This window comes from Poecilia latipinna, unplaced genomic scaffold (assembly GCF_001443285.1).
Source record: "Poecilia latipinna isolate Pla-1442-1.1 unplaced genomic scaffold, P_latipinna-1.0 Scaffold131, whole genome shotgun sequence".
Taxonomy (NCBI): domain Eukaryota; kingdom Metazoa; phylum Chordata; class Actinopteri; order Cyprinodontiformes; family Poeciliidae; genus Poecilia; species Poecilia latipinna.
This window is the reverse complement of record NW_015112747.1, coordinates 277,200-303,872: the sequence shown is the minus strand read 5'-3', so window position 1 is coordinate 303,872 and position 26,673 is coordinate 277,200. Positions and strand designations below refer to the sequence as shown.

General features: G+C 38.0%; 1 protein-coding gene across 2 annotated transcripts in view; it reads right to left on the bottom strand.

Moving 5' to 3' along the window:
* cntn3a.1 (contactin 3a, tandem duplicate 1) overlaps window positions 1-26,289 on the bottom strand; it is a 101,750-nt gene extending 75,461 nt beyond the window's left edge. For both annotated transcript variants that reach the window (XM_015028630.1, XM_015028631.1), the window contains exons 1-4: window positions 25,708-26,289; window positions 17,647-17,791; window positions 4,303-4,435; window positions 1,020-1,195 (exon numbers count right to left, since the gene is read on the bottom strand). In XM_015028630.1, the coding sequence (XP_014884116.1) occupies window positions 1,020-1,195; window positions 4,303-4,435; window positions 17,647-17,701 (364 nt within the window). In that variant the 5' untranslated portion in view covers window positions 17,702-17,791; window positions 25,708-26,289. The remainder of the gene's footprint in view (window positions 1-1,019; window positions 1,196-4,302; window positions 4,436-17,646; window positions 17,792-25,707) is intronic.
* Between the last annotated feature and the right edge of the window lie 384 nt (window positions 26,290-26,673).

The following is a 26,673-nucleotide window of genomic DNA, read 5'->3' as shown; positions in this document are numbered from 1 at the left end:
GAGGATGAAAAAAAAAAAGTTTTTAACTTTCACAAGGTTTTATTTAGGGCACAAAAAAAAAAAAAAAAAAAAAAAAAAACTAAACAAACAACAACAAAAAAAAAACATTAAAAAAAAAATCAGAGTTGGAAAATATTCATATAAACGTGGTAGCAATTTTCTCAGATATAAAACACACTACTGTAAAAAAAAAATAATAACTAAACAGTAGATAGTAGAAACTCCAAATAAACACAACATATAAAACAAATAAAATAATTTTACCAGCAGCATTTTAACAGCTTGAAGCAGAAAGCTGTTGCAGTACGTTAACAGTGTGAACACTGATGCACCCAACCCTAATGTACCCCAGATCTCAGTGTGATGGAGTTGGAGACGGTTTTTGCCAATGCAAGTTGACTGTGGTTTCTCACAAAAAGTTCAGAATCCAGAGGCAAACATCCAGGAGAAGCTTCTCTACTTCGAAAAGATCAAATTAGATGTCAAACTGAATGTACAGGATTCTGGCGTAGGTGTCTTTAAAGCCAAGACGAGCAAGTTCTTTGCAGAGAGGTGGATGCTGCTTGCTCAGTGGCGCATAGGAAACGATTAGGAAAAGACTGAGCTGACAAAACGCAAGCTGAGGCGTCAAACCTTTAGTGGATAACGGCGTCTGATGAATTTCCCAGCAAAGCAAATGTTGAACTAAACTGAGGAATATCAAAGTGATTTACAAAACAGAAAAAAGAAAAGTCGCTAAAGAAAACAAACCTCACAAGCAGTATATATATATATATATATATATGCTGCTTTAAATGTAGCGCAAGCCTGCTGTAAATCTGTGGACCTGAAATTATATCTTGACTAAAGATGCTGAAGTTTCTAAGCTATCCTACAAATGTAGCCATTTTTTTATCAGAAGCAAAAAAAAAACTTCTAGTAGTTTTTTTTTCTTTCTTTTTTTCAGACTTCCAAAGGATCCCTTGAGAACCAGAGACATATAAACAGACACTGATGAGTAAAATCATGAGTGAACTTACAAGCAACATGAAGACTGGCCTCTCTGCTGATGATTGTGCCAAAAGAGTTTGATGCGAAGCACTGATAGATGCCCACATCTTCGTCTTTATTCAGATTGGTGATGTGTAAGTTCCCACCCATGAGGGAGAAACGTGAGCCTGGCATGGGCAGGATGAAAGAATCATTCAGCATCCACCTGTGAATGACAGCAGTCACACGTTTAACTGTTCGTCTCTGACTCTGATTTAGTACTCTCTCTACACAATGTGGTGCCAAGAGTCTGATCAGTAATAACTCAGTAGAAAGGAGTGTCTCAAAAGTATTTAACAAATATATCGAACAGCTCATCATTACAATAAATCTTCTAAATAAGTTGTAAATGACAAAATATGCTTTATTTATCACTCTAATATTAACTAAACCCATAAAAATGTTTTTTTTTTTTTCAAATACACATGGCCACAGTCTCATCAGTGCTCATTGTATTTTTAAAGACCTCATTTTGTTGAGAAAAGTAGAAGAGAAGAAATGTAATCTGAGAAGCAGACTGGCATACTGAAGGTTTGTGAATCTTTTAAACAAACAAACAAACAAATAATATGTAGGTTCATTATGAGAGCAACATTGTCTTAAATCAAGGGTGGGAATCAAGTCTGGTCTCTTTCCATAATGTTCAGGCATAAGGCGTAATATGAGAACAAAAGGACACTTCCCAAACCTGTAATCACAATGTCACTGGTTATGCCTCTCAGCTGCTGTTTTGGGCCCAAAGTCGTTTTGCCTGCTTGGACTTGACTCAGACAAAAAGCCTTTTCATGGTTTTCATGGGATGTTAAGATGATATCCCAGATTTTAAATGTGTCATGGGAATTATGGGAAATCGTGGAGAATAATCAGAAATTGGAGGTAATTTAAACAAACCATATGAAGTCTAGACATAAATATAACCATTTATGTTGCTTTTTTTATTTTACATGCATGCAAAGGAATGCAAGTAATACAATTTTACCAGGTTAGCTGAAAAAAAAGTTCACACTATTTTGTTTATAAATAATAAACATATGACTGTGCTCCAAAAAGGGGTGTAGATTATTTTACACAATAAAATTATGCTTGGCTGATGTTCAGTAAGTGCAGCAAAATGAGAGTTAAAAATTAACTATAATACATCTACAACCTAAAAATAACTACATATGACTGACCAAGTACAGAAACAAAGTTAATGTTGTAGCTTCTTTTAGTATTGAATAATTACCTCCTTTACACTGAACCACAAATATCTGCTTTATCCAAAACAAGATTTAGATTTATCTGTAACTTAAATTTCCACTATACCATTTGCTGTGGTTGGCTTACATTGCAAAGAGAGAAGAGCGATGCTGGCAAAGACAACAACAACCAAAAACAAAGTAGCAAAAGATGCTCATCTATAAATGAATATGGATTGTCCCTCCTCTTGATGACATTATCGCCACCCTCTTTCAGCTGATGGGATTTAAACAAAAACAGGCACAGGGCTGAGTTGAAGAATAGTGGGAAGAGGAAGACATATGCAGTGCACCAGACTGGCTAATTAGACTGATTTAGTGATCACAGCTGGAAGTGGTCCAACAGCTCCAGATGAGACAAAACAAAGGGGGACACAGATCAGCTGGAGTGAAGGCTTTATGTTGCCTTACGATTGCTGGACCATAGAAAACAAATGGAAGTGTCCTTGGTGCCCCTGAAATACACCTGCCTGTAGCTGCAGGAGTTTAGAGCCACTCTGGAACTGCAGCAGAATTTTACAAGGGTCCAAGAGATTACAGCTAAAAAAAAAAAAAAAAAACTAAAGCTAATGGTGAGATTACTCAAATGTCAGATTGATCTGTAGTTTGAATATTTGAATGAGAATGATATTGTAGGCATTACATACTGGGATCATTGAAGCATTAGTTATAAATCATTTGGACAAATTCAGGAACTGAACTCAGAGAGGCAGCACAATATTTACATTTTCTGTTTTCATTTTTCTAAAACAGTAAAAAAAGAAACTACTTGAGTGCTTCAATTTCATTTTTATTGTTACTTTCTGCACATTAATCGTAAAACTGACCACATTAACATGCATTCACATTCACATTGTGATGCTCAAATTCAGCCTGTCGCACAATAAATGCCAACTTTTAAATTCAGCATTTAATTATACAGACAGGAAAGCAACAGCTACCTAGTCCAATGCGATGGATAATACTTTAATAGGTTACACAGATACTTATTTATTTATATTTTGTCAGAATTCCTCATTCGTCATTGCCATTGTTCTGGCAAAAGAAATCATTCATCTTTGAGGGTCACAGTGGCTGGAGGGCTTTAACGGCATGTCCAATGCACCAAACCAGGTCAACATTATTGTTTTTTCTGTACCATCATGACCCACCTCATTCGCATCATGCGGTATTGTTGATGTCCGTCACATCTCATCACATATTTAAGTGTGTTAATTTGAAATAAGCATTTTCATTCATCATCATTTATTTATTAAAGAGAAAAGGCAATCCAAATAAACCTAGAGCTATGTGAAAAAATAGTTACCAGTGTTACTACTGTTGGCAGAATTGTGGAAATTGAACCATCCTGGAGAGTGTTCCAGTGTGAACAGCCTGTTTGCGGTTACACCACGGCATGCCAATTCAATTTAACTCTAGACTTTGATTAGCCCACTCCAAATCATTCATTTTTATTCATTTTCTTCTCTCTTTTTTAACCATATAGAGGAGATGGGGTGTTGTGAATCAGTGAATTTAGATTACAAACTAAGAGCTGCATGTTTTCATCCAGTTTTTGTTTCTGTCGGAGAGCAGAACGCATGGTTCCATCAACTCTCCAGCAAGTCATCCGGGTTCTGAAGAATCAAAAGTAGCCCCAAATTATCACATTGCCATGGAGATGTCGGACTCAGCATGTCTGTGGTCATTTTTTATTTTACCAGCCAATATTGGTATGTATCACAGAAAGCTCTCGGTAAACTCTGTACATCAATGCCTCACTGCCATTGTAAATATGCAAGACAGCAATAACTAAGGGGGGGATTGAATTAGTCATTCCTTTATTAACCATCACTGAGAGTGAATCTAAGCTCTGCAGGCGGAAAGCCATTGTGAGCCATATGGTACACAAATCCCCACTTTTCCTCAAGCAATAAATCCCATCTCTACAGGCCGTTAGTGCAAATGTTGCACTTGGTAGCCTTGAGGAATTACCTGGAGCCTCCATGTAACAACAAACACGATGCGTGCATGAAGCCATGTCTGCAGGCATTACCTGTAGAAGGGCGGCGGGTGTCCTTGGGCCTCACAGCTAAACACCACCTCTCTCCGATTCTCGCCAGGCTGAATGGGAAACACCACACTGCCTGGTTGCTTAGTGAATACGGGCCTTAGCAGGACTCCGCTTCCTGGGAGGAGAACAGACAAAGACTACGTCAGATTTGATTTCCAGCAGAGTCTGAAAAAGCACTGCAAACATCTCTCTGTTTGCAGACACTGGATGTTTAGAGAGGAAAGACGAGGAGAAAGAGGCTTGAAGAGGAAAAATGTGAATAACAATGCAGCAAGTTGACAACTGGTCCATTAGGAACGGGGTACAACATATTAATAATAAATAATTGTTCCACATTGTGAACCAACCTGTGGATTTTGACCCTTTACATTTTTTCCATTTATCTTTTAAGTTTATTTGTGTAGCACATTTCATCAACAAGGCAGTTCAAGAAGCTTTACATCATAGAAACACAAAAATACAAAGTTCATCTACTACTATTATTATTTAATCTAAGAAACAGGGTCATTTGGACACCACAAACCTTATACCCTGTGCATGGTATGGCGGGGTCATTTTTACAAGATTTTTTTGTGTGTGTGTGTGGTTTCGGGAACTGGCTCCCTTATGGGAAAACCTCTTACTTCTCCACCGTCTGACCGTGACATCTGCCGCACTCTTCCTGAGTGTTGCTAAGACCACGTGAAGATTAATCAAAATAATCTCCTTTTTCAGACAAAATCAAACATTTGTCTCAAAAACATTATTTCTCAACTTAAAACACATCTTGGATGTTTTCATAATCTGTCTACATAGCATATCTAATGAAGCAATTCCATTTAATGTGCAGAATAGCGCTCGGCAAAAAAATTGCTTCAACTATTTCTGTTTTTCCATAAAGTCGTACATCAATGAAATTATCCAGCATTGGATGGTAAAAACTATTCAATAATTTTTGACGTCATTTAGCTTCTCAGCTGTAGTGTAGCTGCAGCAAAGTCTAACAATTTTAAGCAACCCAGTATTATAATATATTGAAACAACCAAAGTCAGAGCACTCAAAATTAAAGCAAGAGAAATACGCATTGCAAACCAGTTTCAAGCTGTTCTGTTCTTTACGGTGTAGAAAACCAAGTTCAGTTCAGTTGTGCATTGAAATAAAGTTCTGATATATTTTCATTAATAGTAAAGGTTAATCCAATCTAGCTCAGAAATCCAAAATCTGACCCAGATTGTCTCCGGTGTTGTATGTACTCCTGCGTAGTATCAACCCAAAAGCTGAGGTAATCACCAAGCAGAAGGGAACACAGCACCAAAGATAAAACATGACTATTCTACCAGATCAAAAAAAAAAAAAAAACATTAAACGCTTGCTCTGATGAGCATTTGTCAGGGCTACAATCAATTTTAATGTATTAAAACTTTATTGCAATTAATCACACTTTTTTACATGCAAACTTTCCATCTGGAACCTTTTTCATTTGAGCGTCTGTGGTGCACTGACATGCACAAACAACAGCACTGATCGCTAAAACCTCCGTGATCTTTCAGATACTCACTGACCAGTTCTAAATTCAAAGTGAGAAGTCTCTGGACATCTCAAAAACCTGCACATAAAGATAGGCCAGTCCAATTTAGATTTTTGAAGTGATCTTTGGGCAAGCAGAACTGCTGTTGTTGCCAAGATGACTATCTGTCCAGCCAACAGAGACTAAAGTGCCAGCACCTCTTCTCACAGAACTTAGGTTCTGGTTTATTGTCCAATTCTTTAATCTCAGTAACAACTTGCTGTGTGCCCAGGAGGCTTCCAAATTGTTGAGCTCCTTTTTAATCTCCTTTCAAGCTCTTTACACTTAAAGTTACATATTAGACACTTTGGGCTATTCAAATAAGTCTGGAAGTAACCTTTCTCTAGACACCTGAGAACCAAGTGGGTTCTTCATAACTTAAAGCTTTATTTCATATAAAAGAAGCTTTCAGTCCATTCTTACATTTAGTTAATAAGAAGGATGGAGTCTATTAGAACATGAATCAGAAATATAATAGGGGGAAAATATCTATAATATTTATTATACTTATTTTAACTGTATTTTAATCACAACATTGTGAAAAATGTGCTCTCCTTTGAAACGTAAGATTTAAAATTTAGAGTACATTAATGCAATCTAAAGTAGGTGGTTATTGCTACAATTTCTACTAATTTCTAAAATCTACCACATCTTCGAAGCCCCAGAGTAGCCAACTGGTAACTAGGAAACTGTAACATAAAGATCTAAATATAAAATTGTTGTTAAAAAGTTTTATGGAAGTATTTTCACAGACAATTCAAATTTATAACCCACAAGCGTGCAACCCAATTTTTGCAGGTCATGCACAAATGCCAGAGAGCAGTGGGCAGGATTTCAACTTTTTTTTTGTTCCATGCTTTCGAATACAATTAAATTTAGCTGTGTGCCTGACGGTCAGCTTCTGGATTATACAAATAAATGCATGTGCAGACACTGTGTAAGAGCTGCCTAAGGAGAAGTCAACAAATAAAAGCTATCCTTTCTGAAAAGGGAATTCATTTGGGTTAGTTAGAGAGTTTTTGCATTTATTAAATAGCCCAACAGTAGAAATATTCAACAGTTAGAGAAAGTCATTTGTATGAGAGGCAGATATCATTTTCAAGTCTCGGGGGTGTAGGGTGTCTGTCTTTCACCTCAAAACTCAGATTAACTCCTTTTTTTAAATCTGTGATGATGTCTGAGAAGGAGCCCTGAAAAAAGATTATTTCTCTCCACAAGGACAAATGGGGGGGGAAAAAAATGTAAAAATAAGTATCCACCTAATTATCATCGTCTGTCATACAAAGCGTTTTTCTTCAAGCTGCAATAAGAAGTGACAGATCACCAGAAGAGAGCTCCTCTGCAGGCAGTGCACCTGCTATGCAAAAGCCTAAGGGGGGAGATAAAGCCTGTGGCAATTATGAGCTGGATCACAAATGTGTCATTTTAAACCTGAAAAATTTTTCTTTTTAAAAAAAAAAAAAAAAAAAAACCTTCATCACTGATGGAGGGAAGTACACATTTAGCCATTCTGCTTTAATTTTCATTGGAGATGGATTGAGAAATTGGCTAAGGACAGGAGTCTGATCAATTTCAGCTCAATATGTCCTGATCAGTGATTTGATAGTTGAAAACCTCATTATCTAATAGTTGTCTGGTCAACGTACGCACTATATGCAAGAGCTACAAGGTTACAGTGACAACACTCATCTCCGTGGAGTTCTCTGTGATTAAGGAAAGATTAGTAAAGTTAGCTACTTACAGCAGTAGTAAGTTGATTACAATAAAATCAAGGGAAACTCAGATGAAGCTAATGAAGGATGCATGATTAAACTATTTGCTATAGCATGTTGAGACCCCTCAGCAGTTCATTTCAGCTTTAAGAGAGTAAGAGAAAGACAAACTTTCAGTGGATAACAGGAAGGCTGAGCTGAATACGGCAAAGCTGTTTTGAGCGTTCAACCTTTGCATGTTTTCGGAACCTCTAGGATTAAAAAGTGTTGGTAGCCGATTAATTTATGTTTTCTTTTTTTTGTTTTTTTTTATAATAGTTCGAAGTTACTATCAATGCTGAAATTGATCAGACTCCTGTCCTTAGCCAATTTCTCAATCCATATCCAATGAAAATTAAAGCAGAATGGCTACACGTAGTTAATGGCTTCACAGTTGTGACAAAGATCAAGGCAAAAACATCCGTATTGGTTTACATAAGTCTAAGGTTATCAGATAATTAGATTGGAAGTAAAAGCACTGCAGTGTATTCTGTGTGGAAAAAAAACACATGGAAAAATCTGAAAACAGAACTCCAACTTTGACATCTGCAATTTAACTCAAAACCAACATTGATTCTTTGAACGACTTCAGACGTAGTAAAATATTTCTATCATGAAATTAAACAAGCACAAATAAATACAACATACTGTACAAATAAACTAAATAAACTTAGTAATATTTCAATCACTTATAACAACAAAAATATCTCACTTAATGTCTGTTCATTTTAATGTCAAGTGTTTAATTTTATATCCATGTATTTCGCTGGTCCTATTTTTTTCATTCTGTTAATAAAATAATTGTGAATTTGAACACATCTTATTAAACACATGCTATTTTCTTGTTGTCTTTTAAATATACTATCTGGTATGATTTCATTTTCCATTTCTTTACAGGTCTTTGATCTAAAAGACTTTTGGTTTTGTAATTTGTGGTAATTTTCTCCTTTTTATCGTGTCCATAAAGTTTTGTTGCATACTGTTTTTTGGGTTTTTTTGAATCTTCATTTCTGTATATCAGTTCATCATCTGCTTATTTATTCCGTGCTGTTCATTCCCCAACTACCATGCCTGTTTGCTCCTGGACTCGTACTCTGTGTGCCTTCTTGCTTGGTTCCCTGCTGTTTTCTCTCCTTTCATCTTACCTCTAGTTTTTCATTGTAAGCTCATAAATAACTTAGTTTTCTTTATCTTTTTTTAAAAATTACTCTCTAAATGATCCCGACAACCTCCTCCCAGTGTTTTTGTCAAATTGTGTCTTCTTAGTTACTGTGCCACACTACATCATCTCTGCATTTTATGATACAGAAACAAGAAGGGAATCCACAATCAGGTATTAGGAGTGCTGGGAATATCTGCTTATACCAAATAACAAATGTGTCTACTTTCCAAAATTTATTAGTACAAAATGACACTGAATTGGAGTGATCTGGAACCCTCAGTTGGTTGACGGCACAATGCCACAGGCCGGAAATGGAGGTCTTTGTGAAATAGTGTCTGAAGAGGGGGAAAAAAAGGCTAACTCTACCCTTATCTGTCCCCTGCTGCCAGATGGTGATATGTGCGTGCGTTCCAAGGCTCATCGGACAACAAGACTCGGCACCGAGGCAAGTTGTAGGCAGAGCGAGCTGTTTTAGAGGTCGAAATAAAAACTAATCTCAAATTCAATACCAGCTGACAGCAGATGGATTCCTTTAGCTTACCTTAGCATGAATAAACAGGCCCACGAGGAGTCAGCTGAGGGGGAGGTACGGAGCACTTTTGAGTCCCTGAATCAATTCGTTTCAGCTTAAGGTTTTAGACATCAAATGAAAAAAGACAGTTTTGCCTTTTAAAGCATCTTTCTGCTCTGTCTAGTCCCGATAAGATTCACCTTGAAGGTCTCTTATTGGGTAGCACCAAACATGAATGTGGGGGCAGACCCAGTGTCCTGGTTGTTTCAAGGAAAGAAGGTTTAGATTTATCTGAACCCTTGATGCATTTGTGCAACTTGCTTCGCAAATTGACAGCATACATTTCAGCACAGAAATTGAGGGAGAAGGTCGCTGCATTTTTGTAATTCTAGAGTGATGGATACGAAACAATCACATGCAGGATTGTGTGTGGACTGGGCTTGCCCAAGCACTAGAAAACACTAACTATTCCCCTTGACAATCAGCTGGGATGTCAGAAACAAGTACGAAGCTGCTTCCTAAATTTATGCCACCTGCTTTTAGCTACATGGCCATTAGGAAGAAATATGTGAGACACTTAAAGCCAATATCCAATCATGTTCCACTGTTCTTGCTAATCAAAGCTATTGCTTCCCAACTGCAATAACAGCCTTTGCATCAGTAATATACAGTGCAATGACCACTGGGGAAACAGAAGTGATTCCACCCACTTCCCTTTATAGGAACAGCAAATTAAAGCAATTTTTATAGCTCTCTGTACAAAATGGCTTTATAAACCACAGAGCAGATTTGCTTGTGCAAATAACATGTATCATCTAGTTGCATTACAGCCAAAACACTTAAATATACATGTGATGTTCATAAAAATCGAATACAAAATAAAAATGTATTTTCTAAATTGTTTTCATGAATGTAATTTTAAAAAATGCATTTTGCCTTTTGTTCATTAAATACTACAAAAACTAATAAAAGGTCCAAAATACTTTGTTTTTTTATTATTATACAGCAATATTAAAATCAAATAATTTATTCCCCCCCCCCAGGTGTGTACCAGTGCTTGGGTACTTTTATGTGCTGAGATAATACAAGGAAATGAGTTTTACATATTTGCTTCAACAGCCTATTTTACTTACACATGGTGCACATACTTCATTTTTGTTTTCTTTATGTTATTTTACATTTTGAGGGTTGTGCTGTGGAAACAAGAGCTAAGTGATGTTTGGCATATGGCTGGAGCTAAGCAAAACGTATGCCCTTTTTTCTTTTTGTTGTTGCTTTTCCATTGATAAAAAAAAAACATATTTATTTTCATTTTAGTCATTAAAAACATTCATTAATAAATATCACAGAAAAATATAACTGAGAATAAACCAGTATCACTGGTTTATGATTAAGTGGTTAACTGTGACTGTTTCCGGTGGTTACATGAATTCATACACAAAAAAATAAATAAAAAAGCGCACCATAGCTCATCATCTGTTCACACATATCTGTTCTTGCTAAAGAAAAAAAAAGAGTTGGAAGTGTCAAACTCCCAAATTTCTCTTGCATTAGATTCACAGCTATTTCTTAATAAGATGCATCCATATTACTGAAGCCAGCGCGATGCGACACAGAAATAACATCATTTTTAAATTAGAACGTGATATATTTGGCCGACTGTCGTTTCACTCTGTGTGAACAACAATGTTTTCCCACACTGGACTCAAGAATGAAATTCTGGGCGTTGAATGAATCATCTTGCACCAGCTTTCTTGATCCTTATCTCAAGCAAAACTTTTTCCCGTGGTATATGATATGATCTTAGTGTACAGTCTGCATTGAAAAACTGCCAAATTGTCTGCACAATAATCAAATGACCAGGCTTCATTCATCTTTATCTGTGTTAGCACAAAAAAAGAAGCTCATTAGCTGGTGTTGGAAATCTGTTTAAAGAAATCTGCTTTGAAAATAGTGTTGGAAAAAGATGACGATGGAATTTATTCTCCAGTAAATGTCCATTGATGGGTCTTTATGTTCCCAAAACCACTGATGAGGTCTTTAAATGTCTTTTTTTTTATTGCTAATTGTCTCTTAATAGAAATAATTACAAGGCTGTTAGGTCTACTCTCACAGGAAATGATATTAAGTTTTGCTTCATCACAATATTACGCTAGTGCCAAAAGGTTAAATGTATAATGTATATGTTTGCTATTCAATAAACCATTTGGTATGCAAGACCACGTTTCTTTTTTTTTTTTTTTTTTTCTTAATATTTCTTTTATAATCTCATGATGAGTGGGAGCCTTCCTGATACATGGCACTCCCTGATAAGTTTGTTTTCTTGTTAAAGTTTAGAAACTTAAGTTTCTAAAAGGCATTGACTGATTCAAATGTATGCCATTTTTCGATTAGAGTCTATGTTATTCATCCCTCTTTCCGACAAGTAAAAAACAAAAATCATCTCCAGTTGACCATTTTAGCCCTCTGTCAAATGGCAGCATCTCTTTTTCCTTTATCACTACGATTCCTGTCGTCTGTTGCGTTCAGTTTCACATTCCTGATGTTACAGGATATTCATTGCTACAGAATGTGTCATGATTAATCACCGGGAAGGGGCTGAAACATCTACAAAGTTGAACTGCTTTTATTGCTAGCTCCACAACTTCTCAGTGTCAAATGATTGGCGGAAATTACTCTGAAGTTGATGAATAAAGCGGAAACATGCTGCCTTCACTCTGAAACCACCGCTGCTGATATTAGCTCAGACTGTGTATTTTTTACTTTTTTTTACTTCAGTTTCTTGTCAAAGAAATGAGTAATTTCTTTCTGTGCTTTCAATTGAAAGCCTGATTTTCCCTTTAAGGGGAAAGACATCACTTTTTCCTTCAACCAGCACCGCTGCCTTTTGGATCACTTTTATCTAACTCATCCGGGTGCACAGGGATACGGGCCTCAGAGAACATTTTGCATAAACATGTTTGTTAATACAAAATTCACTCGCTCAGCCACTTAAAATAGCCCAGATGAATTTATTTCTGTCATTATTTCATTAGAATTTTATGAAAATCAACAAACGCAAACAAAAACAGTTTTCATTTCAGGTTTTTTGAGGACGCCTCCCTGCTATGGGGCCTGGATAAACAGTTGCTCTGTGCGCTTTAAGACAACAGATCAGGTTCTGAAGGATGTCTGATACAATTTAATTCATGCAAAACTTCAAAAACCTATTTAAAACGTCTTCACATCTGCCAAAACTAGTTGAGTTAAATCCATCATCAAGAAATGGAAGGAATATGTCACTTGTAAGTCTGCCTCGATCAGGCCGTCCTCGCAGTGACCCCACAAGAAGGAGGCCAGTGAGAGAGGAGGAGGTCTCTGACCACACTGAAGGAGTTACAGGCTTCAGCAGCCGAGATGAGAGAAACTCTGCAGACAATTGTTGCCCAGGTTCTTCACCTGTAAAAGTTTTATGGGAAAGTGGCAATGAGAAAGCCACTGGTGGAAGAAACCTCAAATAAAACCTTGACTAGAGTTTGCCGAAAGGTTCCATGATCAAGTGTAAAAAAAAAAAAGTTATTTCATATGACAAGAAAAAAATGAAGGTTTTTAGCCTTCAGACATGTTGCTATGTTTGGCAGACAGTTGAACATCGCCACAAACACACCATCCCTGCTGAGAAGCATGGTGGTGTCAGCATCATGCTGTGGGGATGCCAGCAGGCCCTGGAAGGCTTATGAAGGAAGAAAGTAAAATGAAAGCTGCAAATATAGGGGGGGGGGGAATCCTGGAGGACAGTTTGTTTCCATCTGCAAGGGAACTATGGCTTCAAGCAAGACAACGACCTGAAGCATCCAGCTGAAGCTGCACAGAAACGGTTACAAGGCAACAAAGAGAATGATCCGGAGCACAACCACACAACCTGACAAAACTTGAACAGTTTTGCAAGAAATAATGCTGGTAAATTGTAGCGTCTAGATGTGCAAGTCTATCTGAGATCTATCTACACAGATCCACGCTGTGATTGCAGCCAAGGGTGCATCTACTAAATACCGACTTGAAGTGGCAGAAAAGTTTGTTAATCACGTATTTTGTGTTTCATATTTTTAAGTAATTGTCATCATTTTGCATAAAACAGTTTTTATTGTGACATTAAAGAGGATTTATTTGCATTTTTTTTTTACTCAAAAAGCCACATTTTATTGATCATGACTGATCTGTAAAAGCAAGAAAAGAAAAAGAGTGAGCAGCTTTCACAAGCACTGTACCCACTGTGTGGGAGAGAAAAAGTTAGACAGATAACAGTAAGGGTGAACAGAGTACAGCATTTTGTTCCGTTTTATCTATTTTATGCTTTTACGGTCTCAACCTTGACATGGAACATGCTGGATTTGAAAATGTTCGCAGTGTTTTGGAAATTTCGGAGTGAAAATCAAGATCTGCCTCCTCCAGAAGATCCACAGTTGCATATGCTAAGAATGAATGAATAACGCTGGCACTGTAAGTTACGAAGCTGCAGTTCTTGCAGTAGATTCATGTCTACTTATATGATCGATAACGAAGGGTCAAGTGGACTTGCCGTGCATGTGTTCACGTTAAATATCAATTCACAAAATGGACTGAGAAAGAGGAACCTTGAATGCAATGAGGTCCAGAACGTAATCACAGTCAGCTCTCTCTTCTCAGTCGCTGTAGATGGCTTAAGCCCAATATCTGATCCGAGAATAGACACTGATACTAATGTTTGATTGGATGGGGTCCATATCTACAGCGCAGGCAAGTTTTACTCTTCTACTTGGCTGGAATCACTCCTAACTCGACACACTTTTTGTCTCTAAATGATATTGGAGTGATATTGGAGTGTGAGTTTATTTAATTTTAATCAGGGATTTCCAATAATATTGTCATTCCACTGAAATAAGTGACATATATGCAATACCAAAACACCGAAAGGTTTTCAATCATAGAAATGAGTTGTTGTTTTCATTTTCATGGAAGGTAGGATAATATCTCAAAACACCTGAGCTCTGTGAGCTGTGATTCCCTTTGTTCTCTGACTAACCAAAAAAAAAAAAAAAATCACCCTATCACATATGAGTAGTTTCATAAAATCATCTAATTATATCAGTCAACTTCTCAGGTTTCGTGTTCTTAAGATTTTTGTTTCCTCGCATCAAAACACAGCGTAATTGAATTATACCCATTTCAGCAAATGTGAACTTTTTTCTCTTTTTTTTCCCACCGTTATTTATTCAGAGAGAAGAAAACTTTTGATTGCTGTTAAGAGCCTCAGCTGCAATTCTGGGTAATATGTTTATGTTTTTGTTTCCAATTTTGCCAGCCAAAATTGTACCCTTATGTGATTTCTTCCAATTATTTTACCCAACCGCTCGGAAAATTCACTGAGCCTTTAGAAAACAGCATTTAAATCAATGTCTTTCATTACAAGAAGGTTGGATACAATGTGCTGTATTTCTTTTACAGACTTTGCTCCATGCCTAAGATCAGATACCTGACATCTACACTGCTATAAGGAGTTACTCAAATGACAATTCAAACTTGCAAAATTATTCACACCGCCTGAACTTACAAACACAAACTGAATCCAAAAGTTGGCATTCTTGCGCCATTTTTACACCGATGAAATCTGCTGCGAAAATATTGTCCAGGTGTGTTATTTCATCTCGTCGTTAATACAGCTGTTTTTTTAAAGACCTCTGGGGTCGGTTGAAAAACACAGTAAATAAGGACCATCACGGAGACAAAGCAACACCAGAGAGGTCGGGGATCCAATTTTGGAAAACCTTCAATCAATGTTAGGATATAAAATCAATAATCCATGTTCTGGAGATGGAAAGTACAATTTCAGAGCTACCAAGATATGACTATCATTAATCAGAAAAGCAGCCAAGAGGCCCACAGAAAAAGTGAAGCCGCTGCAGAGTTCAGGTAGAGAATTTGTTGACCAGACCACTGTTATGCATTATGGACGTTTTGGCAAAGTCCAAATGTCTTAAATCTAATTGAGAATCTATGGCATAAGTTGAAAATCAATGTTGCTGTCCATCCACTCTCACTGACATCAGCTGCTTTGCAAGGAAAAATGCTCTAATATTTCACAGCTATGCTCCTAAAGACGTGCAGCAAAAGCTATTTGTACCGTATTGACCAAAGAATAAAAAGCTTTGTAGTTTTTTATTTGCAAAATGTTTTTTTTAGAGCCTTGTATCGATTTCCCCCCACTTCACAGTTGCACAGAACTTTGTGTTGCTCTACCATATAAAACCACAACAAAGCCCAAACAATAAGGTTTTATAAGTGGTCAGAAACTGCAAATGCTATAAATACTTCTGTAAGGTGCCACGAACTAATCTCACATTTTCATACATAATTTCTTTGACATAGACATTTGCAGATTAGTGTATTATTTTTCCAAATCCAAACAACCGATTCAGGGCTAGAAGAAAGCAGCCTCTCTGCAAGTTAGTGATGCAGCATCTGTGGCTACAAACAGCATCCTCCCCTTTGCCCCAGTGCCATCTTGCTCCACTCAATCATTCACACACGTAGTAGACACCCCTGCCTCAGGCAGTTCAGACCCTCAGAGAGGAATTAGAGAAGAGGTGGTTAACTTTACATGAACTCGCTTTGGGAATGGTTTCCCCTCAACTCGAATGCCCACACACACAGCCAATGCCCACTGTCTGTAAAAAAAAAAAAGAAAGAAAGAAAGAAAAAGAACAACACCTCAGTCTGCGGATAAATAACCTAAAGCCAAGTTAAAAAACCTGACACGGTGGCCCTTCGCAAAATGCACACGGTAGAACATTTGACGTGTTTCATCATTTTTTTTTTTCCCCTCCTGCTGCAGACAGAGGCTTCAGACGTCTAGGGTTATACTGCGACATACTTCCTTGTAAGTAGAGCACATGTAATGGAAGCCCACACTGAATATTAATGCTCAGTAACTATGTGTTTCTGCTGAGCACCAGCCTCAAGAGCGAGACAAGGACTGGGCAGCACAATGCTTTGCAGAAACAATTTAACCTCTGTTCCACTGTCAAGCACCAAATTGCTGTAAATTGATAACCACGGCATTGATTTGTGCCACTAATGACTGCAAGATTAGATTTTGTGGCCTAACACAGAAAGTAGGTGTGAATAGCCTTATGGAAGCAGTTCTTTTTTTTTTTCTGAAACAAAAACAGGCAGGTTTATGGTATGTTTTGATCAACGTCCAGCGTCTGCGTAGTTAAAATAATCGCTAAGCTGGATAAAACTCGCTGATCTCGAATTGTAGTGCAGATCATAATCCAGCAGGCAGCAATTTCCAGAGGAAAGCCTCATCAGACATCTAGTGATGTGTTCAGATTTAGCGATAAGCTGTGCTAATTGCCACATATGCAGATTTAGGTGCCGCTTTAAGGAAAAAGAACGGATACAAAGCCAGCCACAGTCACCAGCTCTCACATGCACCCAGAGTAATTATTTTTTCGGTCCCAGCCACGAGGAGGAGTCGCCGATTTTGAACGAGGCAACATGAAAAGATAAGTCTTTCTTTCAAGGCACTTTGCTCATGCAGTAAAGCTCTTATTCATCTCGTTCTCAACTCCAGGAGCTGGCGGTCTGAGGAGAACTCATGTTTGACCCCGAACAGCTTCTAAAGGGAGGAAAATTAGGTCTCTCATTAAAACCCAGATCAATGACAAGATTTCTGTACCACGACCAGTACAGTCTCAATTAGGAAAACAATTGAGGCGCTCTTTAGAATTAATGGCTGCACAGTCCACTGCTGCATGGTGGTTGTCTCTCAGATACGGAGACTGGGCAGCTTTGCGATTCAGCAGAACTGACCTTCTAAAAAGGAGAGCCCCTCCTGCCCCCACCCAAGCCTCACACTTTAAGGGTGTTAACCTTTTTCAAAGTCTTTAATAGTTGCTTTCATCTCTGTTTTTTTTGTGTGTGTAGAGATCAAATATTTCTTCTTTTATATAAATTTCAAACCCGTAGGATTTAACAAGAAAAGGTGCATTGCCTTGCAAAAGAATTCCCACCTCTTAATTTTCGATATAGCTGACCAACAGAGAAAGTGGAACATAACTGTGAAGTGGAAGGAAAATTATTTATCTCGTTTTCAAAATGTTTATAAATAAAAATCTGAAAATTGATACTGTAGTTCCTTTACTCCCATGCCCCTAAATAAAATCCATTGCAATAAACTACCTTCATAAGTCACTTAATATATGCATATGGTCTAAGAGAGTTCATTAAAGTTTGTGGTTGTAATGTGACAAAATGTGAAGATTTTCTATCCCGAGGTTCTGCAAGCGTCCACAAAACAAACAACAGGACAAATAGTGTGCTTGGGAGGCTTACCTGTTAGATACTCCACCAATGACAGCAGCACTATGAGTTTCCATAGCAACTCCATTTTAATGGTCTCAGGTCAGAGCAAGCTCAGATCCAATCACATGTGCATAGAATTCTGGCTTTGTCCTCCCCAGTAATGTTCACTGTTCATCTGTCAGACACAAAGAAAAGGAGCAGGGAAGTATTAGTGAGTCACAACCAGCGGCCTCATCAACAAGGACAGCAACGTGAATTCCTTGAAACAAGACGAACGTGAAGCGGATCGTGAAAACTTTGCGAGTAATAAGATGTTATATTTGCAGCCACCTAATGCGATATTTCGTAGCGCTGGCTGCGAAGTTTGCTTACGTAAGTTTAATATTGCAGAACAGATATTCTGCCTTCAATAGAAGCATAAAGGGACTGCCTTCTTTAGCGTCAACCTGCTGAGACAAAACAAAAGTCAGCCCCGGCTGTCAGACACAACCCTAGCATGTAATAAAGCACTGCGCCGGCTCCTTGAATCCGTCTCAGCCGGATTATGTATTTTTGATATAAAGAGCTGACTGTTTGTCGACCAAAACCATTTTCTAGTCTCCCTTGAAGACTTCCAATTGATTTTTTTATTTATTTTTTTTCCTCTCAAGGACCTTGCTGTAATTCATCTCGGCTTTACCTCGAACACAGCCCCCTCCCCAAACAAAAATGTTATTAAGTAATGAGAGCCGCTCCTACCCCGCTGAGTGATAAGCAGGGATCTGGTTGCATTTATCTAAATATTTCCAACATGTTGATAGCCAAGATTCTCTCCCTGGTAAAGATGCAGACAAATGTTTGGTTATGGGAAGCTGATTATAAAAGAGAGAAAGCGCGATGGGAGGAAATTAGGAATTGCCTTTGTTCAAACCGGCTCTCCTTGGTACATTTAACTGACTGATGATGGAGCTTTCTCTGAACACACACCACCAGCACAGTGAAATGAATGAGAAGAAGGAATTAACAGGAACGCACAGCATAGTCTATCAAGAGGCCAGGGTCGGAAAAAAGAGAGAAACAGGGGACAACTGAAAGATTATACCTTCATACTTTCCTAGTTATCTGCACGCCTCCTATCTTTGCACCACTGAAAGGCATGACAGAGCATACTGATGCCTATGTGAGTATATCAACACCCTCCCTTGACACATTTGCACACACTACCCCTCTTTCCTGCCTGTAGCATTAAAAGTAGCAAAAAAAATTTTTTTTTTCGCCTATAAATCTCATTATGGAGATTAGGTTTAGAGTGCCAACTTAGTTCCAACTTATCTTGCAGTTATTAGGATGCAAATGTCATGAGTAACTGTTGGCTTTTAATAATAAAACAGAAAGACTTAAAATCCCCCTCTACTGCTCCTGGATATTTTTGGAGTTCTCCGCCTTTGAGGGAATCATTGTGAAACGCGCTGAATAAATTACTTAGCAAAATGCATTTAAGAGGAAAATATATATATATATATATATATATATATATATATATATATGGAAATTTAGCAAAGCTTTATTTGTAACATCAAACATATGCATTTTTTTAATGATGCCTGATATTTATATGTGTAGAAATTAAGTGAAATGCATTTCCTCTGGTAATGTAGATGTGTAGGTGTCACGTCGGTTTGCGCATTGAGCTGTCTCTGTGATTTGTTGCACACACACGTATATAAAAGCCGCGTCTTCAGGGTCTGCTATAGTAATTGTTTTGTCAGGGATGTAAATGTTTTACCGTTTGGTCATCTAATATTAATTTATCCACTCTTGACACCAAAACAAGTGAACTCTGCCGGAATATGTGAACTGCCATGACACTTCATTCATATTTGCTGGCCTCTGACAGCAATCCCTTGATCTCTATTATTCAGCAAGTCCTGAGACAAGACATCAGGCTGCAGGGGCTGGCAGGCGGGTGGGGGAAGAGAAAGAAATCCTTTTGATCCAAGGAAGCTCAGCACTAAGATGATAGGGGAGTCTGGGAGTGTCCGCATCAGTATTTGACTTCCTATTCAATACAAATTAATTACCCCCGTGGCCCTAAGTGCTCGTGACAAGACCGATGGCTCACTTTCATCGCAGGCTGATTCTCCCATTTGTTTGCCGTGTGAGATGAAAGTTAATGATAGGGAAGGCTTTCAAACTTTGCCTTTCAAGTTCCAACCGCTTTCATGTCGCTGGAATAGTCCAAACTTGAGAAATGGGATATCAGTCGGGCTAAAGTGGCAGTCCAGGCTCGGCTGTTTCCTCCCAGACTGCACAAACTATGCTGCATTTAAATGTGACGTTCAAAAAAAATAAATAAATAAATTAAAAAATCTGCCTATCCACAAATGGATATGATGCACAGTATTTGCATGCACTGAATTCACCATGTGAGATTCAATCAGATCAAATTTTTATGTCTTACACCAGTTGGGATTATCAGTGTTCTTGCTATTTTCTAGGTCCAAGAATAATTAGAGGGACACGTTGTTATTAGCCATTTGCATACTACTAAGATTAGCATGGTTTTAGACAACTGGGGAAAACCCAAATTATGCTTGTAAATTACATCTGAAGAAAAAAGATTTTTCTTTTTTATGGTGAATTGTTGGATAATGTTTCCATGAGAGTTTCCACAGCTTAAGTCACTCAATTTAAGTTTTAAAATATACTTCTCAGTAGTTACATGTTTTTGTTTCATGTATTTTCCTTTTAAAAGCAACAAATTTACATCCATATTTTGACAGTATAGTGCGAGACTGATCATTTTACCAATGACCAGCATTGTAAAGTGGCAGCTTCTTTGATTCAAGTTCTTGTCGTCAGGCATTTCAGTTTTGTTTACCAGCCATAACTTGGTACATAATGGAATGTTACATGACATGTTCACATGCTTAAGATATATATTTTTAAATAATTAACCCCATTTCCAACTCATCCTAAAATGAAATCCAGATTGTGGTCATAACGTCATAAAATGAGAAAAAAATACAGAAAATATCAATCGTTTTGCAAGGCACTTTAAAAAAACACCTCACTAGAGGCAGAGCAGACTCAAGATTGTTTGGTTAAGATTACAAAAACATGAAATAAAAATGAATACAGACTCTATAAATTAATTACTAATTTACTTTTAATGAATAAATGAATCACTGCTATAGAGAAAACTATTGAGAGCATGCAGATAAAAACTACACATTGCATCCTTCTTCACCTTTTGAGGAAAGGCAAAAGCTGCTGCTGCTGCAGAAGCCTCTGATTCTTGGAGACAAAGAAAAATCTTTAAAGTGTCCCATGTTGTAAGAGTGATATCTCTTGCCCTCTATTCCTCTGACAGCACCAGCTGGAGCTGATAAAGCACAGACTTTAATTCAGCCTGTCACAAAAGCTGAGAGCATTGTCAGCTGATTTGACCCTGATCACTACGCCCCGTCTTTCAGTCACCATCAATTGTGTCAGGGCTAAAAAGTGTATTAACAGGTCTTGTACTGCAGGTCCTATTTGCCTGCGGAGTCCAGATGAAGATAAAGTTCACACTGAGCACAAACGCATGAGCATCCCACTCACAATCACACCCACCCCGCCAGCTTTGAATCATGAATGAGGCCAGACTCCTACACTCTGCAAGAAACAAGACAAGAGCCAAAAAAAAAAACAACCCAGAACACAATGCTGCATCTTTAATCAACGGTCCTGTAACTTCATTTGATCGCATGCTGGATCATGTTTTCCCACACATTCCTTTTCAATGATGAGTGATTTTTTTTTTTTTTTTCATTTTGTCTCAGGGACAAAAGACGTCTTCCTAATCCTGTATATTCTGATTTACCAAAAACATTGGAGCTGTTGCAATCTTTAAGACAAACACACAAAGACAGCAACAAAGAGGCTATTATGCTTCAGATTACATGTGTCTGCTATGGCTTTTCTTTTTTTGTTTTTTATTGCAAATCTGCACACAAATTCTGCCTGTGGTTTCAATTCAGTTAACCGATTTTAAAGATGCTTCCTTCTTCCAAGAATTCGTTTTTGTATAGTGCCGAAATCAAATACATTCTTAAGCTAAAGGTTTACTTAGTCAATATATTCGTTTTCCTTCCTCGCATGCAGAGCACCGGGGGAGCTGAGGCGGCGCCAATATATTCCTCAGCCAAAAGTCTTGCTCAAGTAGTGGCACAAGACAAAGAGACTAATAGTGTTTTGATGTAAGCACACAAGCCGGAGGCATGACATAACACATGCCAACTTCTTCATTTCTCCAGCCCACACCAGGGGCACGCCACCAAAGCGCTCTTCTCAATCTCCCCTGTGACAAGAGCAGCAGAGATATATCGAGCAGCTCCTCCTGCTCTCTTGCTTCCTCCACAACATTTCAAACCTCAGTCTGAAAGGTTTTTGACAAGACTTCACAAGTTATGCACAGGAGAGCTCATTCCGAACACTGAAATAAGAACATTTAAGTTAGCTGATAGACGGTTGCATCAAGCGTCACAATCTGAACACCTGTGATCCAAATGCAGAGAATAAAGTGGCATCAAACATATTAGGGAGCCTACAGTCAACAACATAAAGGAATAATTATCTCACCTTAAGCATTATTAGAACTTCTTAGGCACAGCAAATTATAGGCTATTAGACACCATCTAAAGCCAATGGTGATATGACTGATCAGAAATTGCACTACTTGTAGCCTCTATAACAACCACCTGTCAACTCTGGTATGTGTTTCCACAGACATATGCCTGAGACTACATGTATTTAACTCTGCAGTTGCAGAACAGAGCAAGAGTGCACACATTTACTTAAAAAATTAAAACAAAGCCGCGATTGTATGAAGTCCGGATGCAGGTCGCTGATTTAGTTTTAAGGTTTCAGTTTGTTGAGGCTTGAAGAAATACTTTAATTTTACAAACACATTTATTTTGACTAGAAGTAATAGTAACTGTATCACGAAAAGGCCCAACTTAAACCTGATAGAGGATTTACAGAGGGAGATAAACATTTGCAAATACAAGTTCGGGATGCAGCACTTGCTGGTTTTCATATCCCAAGTAGGTCGCAATGCAATCAAATGAACAAATACTTGATATTTGTTCACAAATGGCATATTTCAGAAGTCTTGTGTTACAAATGACTAACAGTTGTCTTGTGGGATCAAAACCCTTGAAATATATTCTAAAAAGCTAAGAGTATTGCTCTGTGTCTAGTGTGCATGATCTGGTCTCCAGTTTAAGGCTAATCAAGGGTTTAAAAAGTTATGGTTTCAAAAGCTAACAATTTCTGCCAAACCATTCGTACAGGTCAAAGTCATTTTTAATTACAGACCAAAGAAAGCTGTGGAGTGAATTCAGGATTTTCAGATGATTGAGGAATAGAGTTATACAGCACTGCCTGTTGCTGTGCACTGGTGGACAGCTGGCTGAAAGAGGCCTTTTACAGTTTTCAATCCCTTACAAGAAATACAATGTCATAGACAAAATGCCACAATATTAGTAATAGATATGTTATGTAATGGTGCAGAAGTAGAAAATAATAAATGTCTTTTGGTTTTGAATAGCTAATTAGATCAAATAATACATTCGTTTTAGCATTTTTCAGTATGACAATCGAAAAATTTGATTTTTACTTTACGGTTATCATACCATGAAAATCTCATACTGGCCCAAGCCTTATATAAAGTTTATTTGGTCTAGATCGGTCAAAGTTTCATTTTTTTTTTTTTTTAAAGTTAAGCAATATCACTTACTGTTAACTATTGTTCATTTATTTAAAAGGAGATTTGTTTCTCCCCAGTATATTTAGGCCAGTATATCTCTTCACTTTTCTCTTCTGTTATTTCCCTGAAGACTACCAAATGGTGCCCATCCTTTCCACAACCCAAAATTGATTTTGTTTTTGTGGTGGCATTTTTTTCCCCAAGGCATGTTTTCACTGCCATTTGTCTGTTTGTTTATCTGCCAACAAGATCACACAAGAGAAATACCAAGCACAAAGTCATGAAACTCAGCTGAGATAATCATACGCTCTCATTCAGCGAGCGCGCTAATTGTTTTCAATTGGTACTGTTTTTCTTATTGACCCAGTGCTCGCACACTAATTAGTTTACAATACGTAATCTAAATACAACTGAAAAATGGAAGTGTAAGTTAGCATTAGTGCGCTTAAGAGAAGAATGCACAGCTGGTTCTAAATGCCGAAAGACATGGATCAGCACCCGGCAATGTTTTCTGTTACATACGCTGTAAAGACAAAACCTTCTTTCTCACTGTCGGATATTAAATTAATCTAAACCTTTTCTGCTGGGTGACACATGGCTCAGAGGAAGAGCAGGGACATAATACACATAAGCTATAATCCTTGATCCAGCTGTCCAGGGTTCAGTTTGAAACCCAGGCCATTTACCCACATACCTCCCACCCCTCCAGCCCCTACTTTTTCCTCTCATCCCTTCTTCCTTTCAAGAAGGGATCCTTCCTTTCAAGCTATTACCAAATGACCAACTACTGTAGCAAAGGCAATAGAATTGCCTTTTGAACTGTATGGCTTTAATGTAATATTTTGGGTATCCTTCCAGAAATGTCTCAAAATAGGGATTTTAGTCCTTTACTAGTAAGAGAACTAGCATAACTGAGTCTGGTTTGTTAGCTGTCTAGCTCAAACACCTTTTCCAGTTTTGCTAACATATTTTCTATTTAGACTGAGATCAGTTCTTTGTAGCTGCCACTCCATAACATTGACTTTGTTGCCTTTAAGACATTTTTTTTTTAGCCATGGTAACTAAGGCTGACCCAAACTTATAGAGATCCACAAATGCTGGTTAATGTATGTAGATTTGCATGCATTACAAGGAATTAGTCTGGTTTGGGTGTTGCCTTAAAATAAATCCACAGGCATTTCACTCAAATATTGTGAATTAACCCAGAACAAGCTTAGAGAGCCATGACACCAACATCATCTTCCAAACTGCTTGAAGACATGGTGATGGTAGTCTTCATAAACTTTTGAAGAGAAGTAACACAAATTCTCAAAAAAGTCCTTCTCACATTGTTTTTGGAGTTAGCTAATTGAACTCCTCATTCAATGCACAAATTCTTTCCTCATCATTTCAACCGTCAGGCTGCAGTCGGTGAGGCACAATGAACTCCAAGTTCAGCCTCTGCCTCTCTCTGAGCGAGTGACATCGGAAACTGTCCATTCATAATGAGTCTTTGGAGATGCGTCGCAGCGTGAATATTCCACCCAGTTTAAGAAAAATGAATTGTAATTTCACTGCAGAGCACATAGTCAAGCTAAGACATCATGCTTACCTTACTAAACCTGCTTTTTTTTCTCCAAAGCACTTAACAACATAACAGCTGACCAAAGTGCGGCGCAAATAATACAAACTTTGTTTGTTTGTTTGTTTACAGCCTTTTATAATAAAGACATTATGTCACAGTCAGAAATCCAGTTTCCTTTCAATTTACTTAATTGCAGAATTATAAGCTCCCTCTCAGACATCCCTCTCAGACATATGGACATTTGATTTTCAGGAGAGTCACTACTTGCAGGAGTCAAAAGGACTTTGGACAATCTGAAGCAATCAAGCTGGCTGCAATCAAAGAAAAAGAAGCGATGATGAGACTGGAGTGAATCGAATCCCCCATGGATTAGAGACGACAATGAGTTTTGCCAGAGGGGTTTTAAATGAGAAAAGACTTGGTAGGTGGATGTTACAGAGGGAAAAAAAGGCTCCATGCTTTGAATGGTGGGCACAGCAATTAGGGGAGGCAGAGATTGTCATTATTACTAATGAGATATTGTGACACATTCAGATGGGAAGCAAAAAATGCTGGGATTTTAACCTGTTAGCATGACCATGAGGGCAATATTCACCAGTTACTCCATGTGCAGCTTGGCGTGTGATTTTAACTCAACAAAGCATAATAATATTAGCCGTTTCAATTCTACTGATGTTCAAAATATCAGGTTTGTAGGCAGGGGAAGTTGTAGCTGCTGTAGATAAATGCACACACGACACAACTGATAACATTGGAGCAGTAATGTTGAATTGAATAAGTGACATTGAATCTTTACCGGAATACATCTCCAGCGGTGCTTGCTGATGCTTATCCCCTTCAGTATATCCATGTTACTGTGCATCGTTCATCTCCTGTCAGCGCCAGCCCCGCAGCTCTCATCCAAAGCGGTAGTTTTAAGTTTTTTTGTTTCTGCTTTTTCTCTCGCAGACAAACGGCTCCCTCGAACTCTTCTCTCGCTTTAACTAAAAATGTTGGCTAGCATTTCTTTCCATTATCAAAAGAAAACTGTTCTTGAAGTCAAAACAGTTGCTTTCCAAGCTCTCCCTTCCAGTGCGCCCTGCTCGTCTCCTCCGACACACGCATTGGTTGCCCCGACGGTCCTGCTCGCATCGCCGGCAGGCAGGCGGGCAGGCAGGCGGGTTACCCACAAGCCAAACCCGCTGTGGCGGCTTCAGACGAGGACTTCCGCGCTTCCAAATGTCTTTACATTTCACCGTATAACATTTGTTTTTCTTTTATTTTGGACGGGTTAGCAGTCTGACTTGCATCGGTCTCCGATCCGAGAGTGCCGCTCCGGCAGCAGGACGCAGCCGTAAGAACTGCGTGAGTGTGCGGCAGCTGGCGGCGCGGCACACGGGACATCAGAGGTGGATCCACAAGAGGGATCATACCACATTTTTCAGGCTACACCCAGACCCACTGATGCATTTTTTTTAAACCCAGAAGAAAGTAGTGGAAGAAATTTGGCAAAGTACTTTTCTTTAGAATACTAACAAAACAACATCAACAATAATACTAACAAAACAACATCAACAACAACAACAACAATAATAATAATGATGATAATAATAATAATAATAATAATAATAATAATAATAATAATCCAAAATTACAAACTAATATCCCCCCTTTATTAGTTTATACAATGTTTTGCAAAAATTTTCACATCGATTGAACTTTTTTCACTTTTTATCACATTACAGCCAATTGCAGGTATTTCAGTAGGAGTTTACATGACCCA